This window comes from Aythya ferina, assembly GCF_964211825.1.
Source record: "Aythya ferina genome assembly, chromosome: Z".
Lineage (NCBI taxonomy): Eukaryota > Metazoa > Chordata > Aves > Anseriformes > Anatidae > Aythya > Aythya ferina.
This window is the reverse complement of record NC_140299.1, coordinates 31,505,272-31,519,170: the sequence shown is the minus strand read 5'-3', so window position 1 is coordinate 31,519,170 and position 13,899 is coordinate 31,505,272. Positions and strand designations below refer to the sequence as shown.

The 13,899-nt window shown below is 35.0% G+C and overlaps 1 protein-coding gene across 18 annotated transcripts in view; it reads left to right on the top strand.

Moving 5' to 3' along the window:
• Positions 1-13,899, top strand: part of PTPRD (protein tyrosine phosphatase receptor type D) — a 1,303,784-nt gene that overhangs the window by 1,194,561 nt on the left and 95,324 nt on the right. For 11 of the 18 annotated variants that reach the window (XM_084505446.1, XM_084505445.1, XM_084505434.1 and 8 more), the window contains 3 exons: positions 4,459-4,668; positions 6,030-6,190; positions 13,598-13,612. In XM_084505446.1, the coding sequence (XP_084361572.1) occupies positions 4,459-4,668; positions 6,030-6,190; positions 13,598-13,612 (386 nt within the window). The remainder of the gene's footprint in view (positions 1-4,458; positions 4,669-6,029; positions 6,191-13,597; positions 13,613-13,899) is intronic. The other 7 variants (XM_084505451.1, XM_084505447.1, XM_084505450.1 and 4 more) reach the window with 1 other exon arrangement.

Genomic DNA, 13,899 nt, shown 5'->3' with positions numbered 1-13,899 from the left:
CCAGCCTTTGAGTAAAGCATTTCTTCTGAATATCGGATCTAATCAGATTAGATCTGATTAGTATCTAAACTGACCTCTTTTTTTAAAACCATTACACCTTGTCCTACCACTACACTCCCTAAAGTGCGGTGATACAGTCCCTCTCCAGCTTTCCTGAAGGCTGTCTTTAAGGCTGTAAAGCCAGTCATTGTAAGGCTGCAATGAGGTCTCTCTGGAGACTTCTTTTCTTCAGAATGAACAACCCCAACTGTCTCAGCCTGTCTTCATAGGAGAGGTGCTCCAGCCCTCTGATCATCCTTGTGGCCCTGGACCCACTCTAACAGGTCTAAGTTTTTCTTGTTCTTTGGACCTCAGAGCTGAATACAGTAAACCTGGGAGCATCTCACAAGACTTCACTTTAGTGACTTTACCAGCTGGAACAGTAATGTATCAAACTTCAAGTCAAATGGACTATAGCAGAAGCAAGTTCTATCTGTTGATTTTTGATTATTCCTTCCTGCTTGACAGAAGACATAGAAATATAGAATCATAGAAGCTGGAAGGGACATCCCGTGTTGGAAGGGACCCACAAGGATCATCAAGTCCAACTCTCAGCACCACACAGGTCTACCCAAGAATTTAGACCATGTGACTAAGAGCATAGTCCAGATGCTTCTTAAACTCCAACAGGCTTGGTGCCATGACTATGTCCCTGGGGAGCCTATTGCAGTGCATGACAATATTCTGATATTAAAAACAAAATAAAAAACTCAACGGATTTCTTCCACTCCTTCTCTCTTGGATTAGTAGTTATTACTCCAAACATTCTCCTCCAAAGCAGTTGTTACAGGAGTTTTTTACACCTACATTATTCTAGTGACACATTTTAATCAGAGACAATAATCACATGAAAGCATTAGCTCCATAAATAATTTCAAAAGGAAAAGAAAGTAAATAAAGTAAAAAAAAAAAAAAAAAAAAAACACAACTGTATAAGAAAACTAGTTCACAAGGATCAACTGAAGATCCTCATGCATGGTGGTTTTAGTACAATCTCAGATATCTGGCTAGTGTCAGAAAGGGTTGGGCAGTAGATTTTGCCAAAGTATATTTCAAATGCTTTTGTTAGATCACCTGAAGAAAAATCTTAGCTGAAAACACAATTCTGGAGTGTTAGCTCCAGAGCATAACTGACTAGTCAAAAAGGCTTTCCACCCCTACTGCACATACTTAATTTTTCTGGTTTCCTTAAATCTTGATTCTTGAAAGAAACTAAGAGAAATGCAGAATCTTAAAAGAGGAGAAAATGTACTAGGTATTGTGTATCTGAAAATAGCTATTTGAGATACAATCTTTTTTTTATTAACTCAAAATTTCACTTCATTTTAAATATTATGAGATCTCACGTCTTTGAATAGATGCCTTGCGAATGAATGAAATATAAACAAAATATTATGAACTGCAGATGGATTACCAAGTAGGATTACTTTAGTTTTGTAAGCAATAAAAATTGAATATAAGCTTGCATGTTAAGTCCTAAAACGATTTAATAATTTCAGTGAAGTTCTGATATAAAGTACCACAGGGGATATATGTGCAAGTAATGATATTTGGCAACAACCTCATCTATATATGAAATATGAATGAGGTCACAGGTTCACTTGAGGTCTATTCAGTCACGTGTAATCAATGTCACAGATGAGTTTTTTATCTCCACGCAAGCACACCTAAGTTTATCTGGGCTGAGGCGATGAATAACCACCTTTGAAAAATTTGCCCATTACTCACATTTTGTTTGACACAAGCTAATTAGCTTGCAGCATTCATAACCAAAATTCACTTTCTGATCATTTTGCCCACTGTAACAGTGTACTTAGCATTGCCTATCTGTTAAATATATGTACTTTTTATTACTATTAAAAAGGGAAGAAATAATTAAAATCAAATGTTTTTCTTCTCCTGTCTCAATCTAATTTTGGTTGAAGTATTCTCATAGTATTCTGATATTTTACAATGAGTTACTTAAAACCTAAATTATAAATATGTTGTAATCTGAAAATCTGAGATTTCTGAGATAGCCACAAAAATCACTTTAAATTCCAGGGGATAAAAATAACACTTGTTATTTTCAGAGATGGCTCAAGCCATTTACATCCCTTCCTACTACAGTCCTTACAGTTACTGACTTCCTGTTAGTATTAATAACACAACATTATTTTTTGAACATATACCCTTGTGTTTCAGCAGACTTCAGGGTAGTTTGTGCTTATCCTTCTTTCTGAAAGATTCTTCATACAAGTACAATTTTAAGGGCTGTGGCAACCTGGAAGAATCTTCATTAATATCTGTCTCATATTCTGCCATCAGTAACTTTACCCATGAAGTAGGAAACTACCTACAGAGAGAAACACCTTCAATAAAACAACTAAATGAAAATCTTCTTAATGTTACAGTTTTCTTCAGCCATTACTTTTATACCATTCATTTACTCTAGCTGCTAAAAAAACTATGTGAGTGAAGGAGAAGTATGGACCACTGATTGTAATAGAGTCCTTCAGTAGTGAATAATGATTTCTAACCTCAAATTTTGGCAAGTTCTTTTTTGTTTCAGGGGATCCATTTCAGTGTACAAATTCTTGTGTTGGAGCAAGGGATTTGACAGAGTTAAATGAGTGGAAAATCTCTGCAACAGAGAACAGACACAGCATTAGAGATGCCCTCAATTAAGGAAGGCTGAATTCAAGTACAGATTACTTCCATGTCTATCTATAGCCCATGTTTGAAACGTGTTCCAGTGAGAAGGAATGATAAAGAAATCAGCATTAAAAGCTTCTATTTTAATAGCTAAGTGTATAGTAGATCGGTTTATCTACATAAGAATTATTATTTGGGTAATTGCAAAACACAAGATACCATATGGGGAAGGGAAGAAGCTATCTAAGCTAGGCCCTAAGACTGAAAAGAGGCAAGAGAGAGCTTCCCTGACTAAGCATGTTCCTTAAATTGAAAATATATAGTGGAAATTACATTTTAATCTCTTTTTTATTGACCACTGAACTAATGATGAAGATTTGTCTCCTCTTCCTTACAAAGAAATGTGTATTACTATTTTATTAGGACTGTTTGCATGCTGAAAAAAATAAAACTATGACCTTGGAAAATTTTGTGATTACAACCTGAGTCTGGAGGACATTGCATAAGTTTCATAAGTGAAAAGCAGTAGAGCAGCCTTAGAAGTCATCACTAATCACCCAGGATAATTTCAGGCACATTGTAAAATAAGATTAATATTTGTGGTATGCCAATATATCTCAAGTGATAAAGGGTATTAAATAAGCATTTGTCTGATTTAATAAGCAATTCATCAATGGATTATACCTTCAGTTCATCAATGAATTATAGCTGCAGTTCTGTCATTAATTAGTATATGCTTTGCAAGTTTGAGCCTAGCATTTATTCTCATTATAAGTATGCTAATGTACATTTTAGCTTTATTAATCTGAGGAAATATTTAGCAATGCAATGAAAAAATACATTTTGAAAGTCAGAATAAATGTGTAAAATTTGAAGTACAGCTGTGTATGGTACGGTGGTAGATAAAATTTCCTAGTCTAGCAGTAGAAAAGAGGTCTTAGGTTTCATGGATCCTTTTATTTATTTATTGACAAATAAAAGGGCAGTCATTTTCAGATTTGGAATAGAAGATATATTTACCGATCATCCCACCAAACTTTTCTGCACTTCACTTACTATTGGTGAAGTAAATTGAAAAGTAATCTTTTTACTGAGATTTTTGGAAATTTACTGTTTCCAGAGTGCTTGATGATCTTCACGACAACTGTTAGAGAGAGGTTTCTGCATATTATTATTAAATAAAAGGTATCAGCATATGTTTATGATTTACTTCTACAAGTACTTCAGCTGCTAGTTGACACTTATTAGTTTGCATTTCAGAATTAACAGAAAAAGATAAAAATAGGTATTATAAATTATTTTTCAATAATCAGGATATTTTTCAATGTTGTGTTTTTTATTTGAGGTTTTTAAATAATCACAACATATGACTTAATAAGTTTCATTGTATTGAACTGGGAAATAAGAAAGTACCTTTCATATTCATATGGAGGGAGAAAATATTATTGATGGACTTCTTCTGCATATATAAATACATATATATATAAAGAGAAAATATACATATACCTCTCTTCAGAGAAGATATCTTATTTTATTATCTTTTATTTATTTATTTATTTAGCCCCAAAACAATATCAGACACTGAAAATTAATTTAGTTGTCCTGTGTATGGGCCATACAATTACTACATTGTAGTAACAAGGATGGCAAGAAACATTTTGCAAGAACTGATTTAGTGATACAGACATTGCATTACATTTTCTCCTTGTATTGTCAATAAGTTACCTTAAAACTATTTACTGTTCTTGCTTTCCCTCTCTTTTTTCCCTTCTCTTGCTTGTAAAGCTGCTAAAGGAGATAGCTAGGAAACGCAGAAGCATTCGTTTTGGGAGGGAAGTCGAGCTAAAGCCATATATTGCAGCTCACTTTGAAGTTCTTCCCACGGAATTCACGTTGGGGGATAAGAAGCATTACGGTGGCTTTGAGAACAAGCAACTGCAAAGTGGTCAAGAATATGTCTTCTTTGTCTTGGCTGTAATGGAGCACTCAGAATCTGTAAGTTAGTAACTAGACCTTTTTAGACCCCAAATTACCTTCCCCCAGTCATCAAAACAGTCCTTCAGTGTTTATTCCACTTCCGAAACAAGTTTTTTTTTTTTTTTAAGAATCTGTAAAGTGTTTCTTTGCTGATTTCCAACTAAGTCCTTGAACTCACCTATGCTGTATGCACCTTGATGTGTTTGTTCTATGTGTAGCTGAAAGCTAAGAATCACCTCTTATTAGCTGTGCTGTGATCCTTTGCAAATTACATTCTCTGCTGTTTGAGATCATTGGCACAGGTTCTGAGGCATGAACTCCACAGCACCATCTTTTTCAATGTCTTTGAAAAAGAGTTCCTTTGTTGCCTTAAGACTGCCATTGAATAGTGGTGTTGGACATGCAGGATTCTTGGAAAGATTAGTTGAATTAGAGACATACACAGTAACCCTCTTTAGGTACAGTAATTTCCTAACAACTTCATCAGTGAATTGTTAGAAAGTAACAAAATAATTCAAGGAAAAATCCTGAGGTGAGCAAAATAATGAGTTGTCATCTCTCTTCATGTAATTCATCTTGTTCTGATGTCCCTTTATGCTCGAGTTAATATAACTGCATGTAATCTAGTAAGAGAGAGAAAGAGACAGAGAGAGAGAGAGAGAACTGTTGTAATGCACATTAACATTTTAACATGCAGTTTGGTGTAACATGGTATCTTTCTAATTGGTTCCTAAACCTGACAGGTACATTTGCTTGCTCATCTACTTGAAACTATTGCACCAATAATTTGAATTCTAGTCAAATGCTTCCAGTATGCAATCTTACAATTGCTTTCTGATGTCAACAGAGTTTACACTGTGAGGAAGTAGCTTCAAATTGTATACTTTTGGATACGTAATTTTATTTGTAAAGAAAGTAAGTGCTTCCTGGAATCTCTAATATAAATCATAAGTTCTTTGCTTGCTTTTAGACAGTGGTGGTGAGATGGAGAATTCTGAATGTGCTGCATCAGAAAGGTTCAAAACAGAGATACTAGACAGTTTTGGTCTATGAATGTAAATGGCAATTAGAAGCAAAATCCGGTTTGTTGGAGAACAGGTAGTAAGTGCTCAAACTGGTATCCCTCTGTAGTATTTTCTTCTGGTTGCTCCAAAGGCAGAAGCTATATACAAAGTGTTTCTTATTGTAGAAGTTCTTACCTATCTTTCACCATTCAGTCTGCAAGTTTGTAAAACACCTAGCTTGAAGAAAAATAGTAGTTTTTTTGTTGCTTTGTTCATTGCATCATTACTTTGTATATATTTATTTTAGATATGGAGTAGCTATTATTTTAAATGCATCTCATTTGTTGTTAAGCAAGATTTATTTTATTTGTATAGACCATGTATGCAACCAGCCCATATTCTGATCCTGTTGTGTCAATGGATCTTGATCCTCAACCAATTACAGATGAGGAAGAAGGCTTGATCTGGGTTGTAGGACCAGTTCTTGCAGTGGTGTTTATTATCTGTATTGTTATAGCTATACTTCTTTATAAAAGGTAAGTTTACCTTTTAGTTTACCATATCTATAGCTTTCTGATATGTTGACCATTTTATAGGGCTGTTCCATTATTTGTACTACAATTGTAACTGTCAATGTGTTGCGATATTTTTGTATTTATTAATGGTTCCCAGAACACTGCAGATATTTTAGTAGATTTATGACTGAAAGCTTCCAATAATTACAGCTATGTGAGTATATTTTTTTCTCCTGATGACACTCTATTGCCATTTCTGCATTTAAGTGTTTTTTTGTTTGTTTGTTTTTGGTTTGGTTTGGTTTGTTTGCTTTTCCATTTTGCATATGTTTGTGAAGAAAATGTTCTTGAATATAGATGTGTACAGATTCACATTTGACTTTTTAGAAATTATTTTTAGAAGTGTAGGGGATTACAGTACATTACAGTAGGGATTGCATTCAGCCTGATGTTAAACATGATTTTCATCTCCACTCAAGTAATCTCAGTTTTCACTTTTGACAGTTGGCCTTACTTTGTCAGTATATCTTTTTGAATTTGAAGCTGTGGACTGAGAGATTAAAGAAATATCAGTGACTGTTTTCTACTAATCTTGCAATCTGATCAAAATTCACTTACACTTCTTTCACTGTGTATGACACAGATGCAGTTTGATATTACTCAGAGGACTTTTCTTAGCCTTGCAATTTACAAGATGAAAACTATATGATACATTAATTTATACATAGCAGCCTTTTACAGTGTAAATGAGTTCAAAGGGGTCAATACTGAATAAAAAACAAAGTTGATTTTAATATTTAGATTATGCATTTTTGAAACCAAAAATGCCTTATGCATTTTTGAAACATATTGATAAAGAGTAATTTGGGAATCATATAAAGATCCTGTGACCCTGTTTTTGGTAGGTGGAGGGGTGCATTATGGGCAATTTCCACAAATGGAGTATGTCTTCTAAAACTAATGGCTACAATGCTATCAGCTGCTTATAAATATTTAAATTCTGCTACCCTGTATGCTTTTTCTGCCCTAGGTGTATCTAGCCAAATGCCTCTGAAATTGTGTTTAGAGAGTTGTCTTCAGGTTTTGGAAAGTGAAGCTCTGTGTTCAACAGTAGGAGAAAAAAAGAAAAAAAAAAAAAAAGAAAAGAAAAAAAAAAAAAAAAAAGGAAACTAGTCCAGAGGCAACCTTAGCTTTGGATTCCAAACAGATATATATTTATAGGAATGTTTTTTAGAGTTGCAATCATGAAGAAGCATAGGAGACATTTTGCTGTTGGCAGATATTACACTGTTCTGAAGGTTTCTATTAATGCCTACTCTCCCAGCCAATCTAATTTATTAGACAGCAGTGAACCTTCTATTTGTGCCAGTCTGTCACTTCAAAAATTGGTCATTTGAGACATACTAAAAGTGAAGTACTACTTACTTCTGATTATTTTGGAGTATTAAAAGTAAAACTTCTGCTTCCTAAAAAACATTGGCATATAAAGCAGATGTGTAAATGTTTCTGGAAATATAGATTGCATTTACAGAACTATAATAAAAATTTTCAATTCTTCTACTGAAAAATTATAAGCATATTGCACAAATGAGCAGGTAGAATTCATTCATAGATAGTGTGAAGAGAATGTCATGAATAGAAAATAGGGGACATTTTCCAACTGTTATTTACTACTTGTACTAGAACTGTTCAGTCAAATTTCCATATGTATTTATTTATTTTTATGTTTTCAGCTCTAAGCTGAAAATTGATAAGCCTCACTATTCTAGCAAAGTCATTCTGAGAAATTATGATTGCAGTTTTACCAGTCAATGGTCAACTCTGTTAAAATAACTTGGCTGTAATTACAAGGGAACAATATAAACTGTTATCAGTCAAGGTAATAACATCATGTTCTAACATCCACAATAGTACACTACCCTCTCATGTGGTTAAATAATCCTACCTTTTATAACATTACATTGAATTTATAGTGATTAAACCTTGCAGGGACACAAGACAGGTAAAAAAGTGGTGGGAAGGTACCACCACTTTGAAGGTATCAAGGTACCTTTCATTTCTGGATTTAGGCTTGCAGAAGACAGTTTTTTCATATGTTGTTGTAATGAGTAATTTAGACACATTTAAGCAAATTCATACAAAAATCCCTGTTAAGAGGTTACAATGAAAAAAAAAAAATGAATTAGGATTCAAAGATTCCTTTTATATTAGTGCGTCTCAGTGCCTTAAATAATTTCTACTAGTTAAGACAGGCTGACCATGACACATGATATTCTGAAGGGAGTATAAAGTGACATGTTAACAAATCTGAATTGCTTCACTAAACTGAAGGAAAGGATAAAGTAAATAAGAATATAAGATTTTTAAAGTGTATCTGGACAATTTATTTCAGAGTTTAGCAAGGAGACAGGAAGAGTGATATGCAACAATGGGTCAGTGCAGGAATAAAGCTATACAATGGAGATGCTGTATTTGATCTAGAGAAGACATTCCTGTGGAGATAATGTCAGAATTTTTCTGTTGAAGAAATGACAAAATAGTCATAATACTAACATTTTAATTAGATTAAACAAGTTTTTGTTTATTTGTTTCTTTCTTTTGTGTGTGTTTTTTGTTTTGTTTTGTTTTTGGAATTATAGCTAGGTCTTTCTAATGTGTCAGTGTCCTAAGACATCTAAATCATAAAGGAAAGCAGCACTAAAATAACTGAAACTGGTAGAATTTTTTAAAGTCAAATCAGCTTCTTCTAATGATAAACTGCTTAGTAGATTCATTCTCAATAGGTTTTGTACAAATCAACAGAATTTAAACTTTTTATAAAGAAATCAACTATGCAACTGGAGAATTACTAAAATTCAATATAACCAGTATTAGAAATCTAAGAAGTATTTTTCCACCTCAATGAGAACACAAAGAGAATCGTAGCTATTCTCCATTCGAAAATGAGACAGAAACAGAGCAAGCTTTTGTTTTTAAGGGCCTTACAGGAATCTTATATTTCTGAAAAAGAAGGAATATGTTATAGAATATTTTATCATAGACTATGCAGTCTGGATGTAGACAACCAGAGCTTGATAGCTTTATGGCTGTAGATCAGCAATAATTGGGCAAGATAGCAGGGATGTTTAACACTTTTGAGACAACAGCAAAAATTATTATTTGTATGAACTATGTTGGAGGGAATTACTGTGACTATAAAACTTGGACTGGTTAAAAAAAAAAAAAAAGGTCACAGTAAGAAGTAAGGAAATTAGAAATTTCCGTGTCTACAGGAATTTCTCAAAATGCATTTCTGGATTGTATAGGGGCATAACTGCAACAGATATGATGGGTAGAGAGGAAAATAGAGGTCAGAGGACATCTGCCTAATCCATGACAGCAAGTATGAAAAATACTGAAATAGAGAAAATGAGGTCAAGGGATGTGGCAATGTGAAGAAGATGCCAGCGAAACACACAGGTGGACTGTGTTTAATTCCCTTTGTTGGTAGAAGCCTTTATGAAAAAAAAAAAATAAAAAAAATTGTTTACCTCATGATTTACAATACTGCTTTTATATTTTAGTTTCAGTCAGAGAGAAAAGATGACTGCAATTTCTAAAAGAATCATTTTAAGGGGAGAAGTCGTACCCTCATTTAAAGCAGATGTTATTGCAGAAAGTGTGGATAATTTGCCTGGGATGGTGTGAAGCAAATTTAAGTTGCCCAAAGACTAGAAATGCCTGAGCGAACCCTTTATTATTTATCGGTCAGTTTATATAAAGGTTGTTGCCTCTACATTCTTCAAAGCTCAAAGAAAAAATATGGCATAGAAAGATTTTTTGATTATGTATCAGAATAAAGCCAAAAGTTCATTGCAGCTTAGTACTTTACAGTAATAGAGGGGGAAATAACTTTTGTAAATAGGTATATAATTACTTTTTGTAAAAAGATATTTCAAAATATGCCTTTTGTTCTCATTGGATACGGCTGCAATATAATATCCAACATAACTGTAGGTGATTAATGTACTGTGTGCAAAAATGCTTATAGACTCACAGAACCACAGAGCCACATGTTTGGAGATTTTCTGTTCTCACCCCTACTCTGAACATGGTCAGGTACAGCAGGTTTCTTAGGGTTCAGGTGAGTTTCAGTATCTCTAAGGATGGAAACTATTTGAATGGTCTGATTCATTGTTCAACTACCCTCTCACAGTTAAAACAAAACAAAACAAAACTTTCTCTTAAGTTACGGTTTAATTTCCTGTCTTTCTGGAATTCATATCTTGGCAAAGTGAGCTGGATTGGCCAGTGACCAGTACAGTATTCTGTGACACTGAAACAATGATACCACCCTGCAGTCTTAGTGAAAATAATTTCGGGCAGGTCTTTAGGTCTTTTATCAGTCAGACTTAAAACTAAACAATCAGATTTAGGGATCAGAATAAATTAATTAAATGTCATTTGCCTTTTCATCATGTCATTGTCCTCAAGAAAATATATTTTTCACTGGTTCAAGTATGGAGTAAAATACAAAATAGTAAGATTTATATGCAAAATCTCAAAGAAAGGTGAACACTTAACCAGATACAGAGATGGTGCAGAATTCTAGTCTCCTCTAGAGGTAATGCATGTTATGAGAACTGTTAATTAGAGTCACAATCTATTTCCCAAGCTGGTTTACATAAAGCACTACTGTGCTGCAATGCAAACCAAAAAGATATGGTCCTGAAGTATCCTTTCATGCCTTTTTTTTTTTTTCCTGTAATATGAGTTTCTGTGGTTGTTCTTACTGTATTTAAGAAATCACAAGCTTTCTAATTTCAGCCTTTTACTGATAAAGAGCAAAATGTTCCTCATTCTAGATGTTTCTTGGATCAGTGTTGTTTGTAGGGTGGTTTTTTTTTTCAGTTTTAGAGAAAAGAAATTAAAGTTCTTTTGACAGGCTTTGTGTTATTTGCTCTTATTAAGTGCAGCTTTTTTGACTTACTTCAGAATGCAGGAGCCAAAACTTGAATCTTTTGTACATAGTGAACCTGAGGACTCTGAATCTTGAAATATAAGAAGACAAATGGTTCTAAGGGGAAAAAACAAAAGTTGAGCACAGAAATGAGAATGGGGGAATCTTAAGTGATGGTCATAGAATCTTAGAATTATTTAGATTGGAAAAGACCTCCAAGATCATCATGTCCAGCTATCAAGCTGAGCTACCAAGTCCCATCACTAAACCATTAGCACCACATTGTCACATCTCTTAAATACCACCAGGGACAAGTACTCTACCACTTCCCTTGGCAGCTCATTCCAATGCTTAATCACCCCCTCTGTGAAGAAACTCTTCCTAATGTTCAAACTAAACTTCCACTGTTGAAATGTGAGAGCCATTTCTTCACATCCGATCACTTGTCACTTGTCACCTGAGAAAGGGGACCACCATCCTCCTCACTACTATCTGCATTCAGGTAGTTGTAGTGAGCAATGAGGTCTTGCCCCTAAGACTCTTCTTCTCTGGGCTGAACAGCCCCAGTTCCTTCAACTGCTCCTCATAGCACTTGTCATAGAATCACAGAATCATTTAGGTTGGAAGAAATTTCCAAGATCACCTAGTCCAATCTCTGACCTAACACTAACAAGTCCTCCACTAAACCATATCACTAAGTTCAACATCTAAATGTCTTTTAAAGACCTCCAGGGATGGTGACTCAACCACTTCCCTGGGCAGCCCATTCCAATGCCTAATAACCCTTTAGGTTAAGAAGTTCTTCCTAATATCCGACCTAAAACTCCCCTGTTGCAACTTTAGCCCCTTCTCCCTCATCCTGTCACCAGGCACTTGGGAGAATAAACCAATGCCCACCTCGCTACAGCCTCCTTTAAGGTCCCTGTAGAGAACAATAAGATCGCCCTTGAGCCTCCTCTTTTCCAGGCTGAACAATCCCAGTTCCCTCAGCCGCTCCTCGTAAGATATGTTCTCCGTACCCCTCACCAGCTTTGTAGCCCTTCTCTGGACTTGCTCAAGCACCTCCACATCCTTCTTGTAGTGAGGAGCCCAAAACTGAACACAGTACTAGAGGTGCCGTCTTACCCATGCAGCATACCCTTGTATATAATTACTTTCCTAGTCCTGCTGGCTCTGCTACTTCTGATGTGGCCTTCTTGGCTACTTGGACACTTTGCTGGCTCATGTTCAGCCCTCTATTGGCATACCACCAGATTCTTTTCTACCAGGTAACTTTCCAGCCACTCTTCCCCAAACCTATAATGCTGCATCAGGTTGTTGTGACCCAAGCTCAGGACCTGACATCAAGCCTTGTTCAGTGTCATGTGACTGGACTCAGCCATAGGCTTATCCTATCCAGATCCCTCTGCAGAGTCTTCCCACCCTCTAGCAGACCAACAGTCCCACCTAACAGTATCATTTGCATGATTACTGAGGGTGCACTCTATCCCCTCATCCAGATCACTGATAAAAACGTTACACAAAACTGTCCCCAATGCTGAGCCCTGGGGGATGCAACTGGTTATCATCTGCCAACGGGACAGTCTATAAAGACCGTGAAAGTCTATAAAGACTTTTTTTTACAATGTGTGATTAATTTGGTCATTGATGACTCCAGAATATAAAAAGTTTGCAGACCCACTTTTTTAATAATAGATAGAGAGACAAATACTATACTTACAGTGTATATGGTAGAACATGATGATGGAAGCTAATAATTTTCCCTGTTAAAATGATCTCTATAGATCACAGTTTACTACAGATCTATATGGATCACTGTAGTCCTCACATAAATGCTATTCCTTCAAAATCTGTGAAGGTGTATAGTACTTCATTTGAGAAATATTTATGACTACCTTGCTTTCCAAGGTATCATTAAATTATTTTCTTATTATTTTAGTACTTGGTTTTATAAAACAATTTAGTAATAAATATTTCCTTATTTATTTATTTTTAATTAAATTTAATTAAAACATGATCTTACATATTTAACCTTGTACTTCACTTCCTTATCTCTCCTTCTTCTCCCTTTCACTCCTTCTCTTTCTTCATTATGCCCAGCTCTCCTCTTCCCTGCTCTCATCTCTTTTCCCTGCAAGGATGAACCTCTTTATGTCTTAGATGCTATTTATCAATAGAATGTTAACTTGTTAAAGCTCTAATTAAATGCTCATTCTCCAGTGTCTCTCTGGATACAAGATATTATTTTGCAGACTGTTTCTAAAATAGATGGTTTTTTTTTTCAGCAGGAGAAAATTCTCTTTTGTTTTAAACTGTGTCCTCCATTTATTCCTTGATTCCCGAGCTGTCTTTTCCTTTTGGGGAGGCTAGTTATATATCCTTACTGTAAGTCAGCATTCCTTGTATTTGCTGTTGTCATGCTTAACTTGTTTGATGCTGATAAACTAACATTTGGCCTTTTCTTCCCTGTTTGCTGCATTACAATGGAGCAGTAAACCTGACAGGTGAGAAGTGAAGAGTAATCACTTTTCATTTAATCCAGTGGGGATTGGAATCCAGATGGGGAAAATGTGGGGGATGGAGAGGGGATGGGGATGGAGGTAGGGGGTGAGGGGAAGAGAACAGAGAGAGACAAGTTATCATAAGAATGATCTAAAGCAGAAAAACAGAACATCTGTCAACCTAAGTGAATATAGACATTAAAGTATCAAACTGAAGGCAGCTGCAAGATATTTTATGGTTTTTTGTTTGTTTGTTTGTTTTTTAACAACACTTAAAATCCACATAGCAT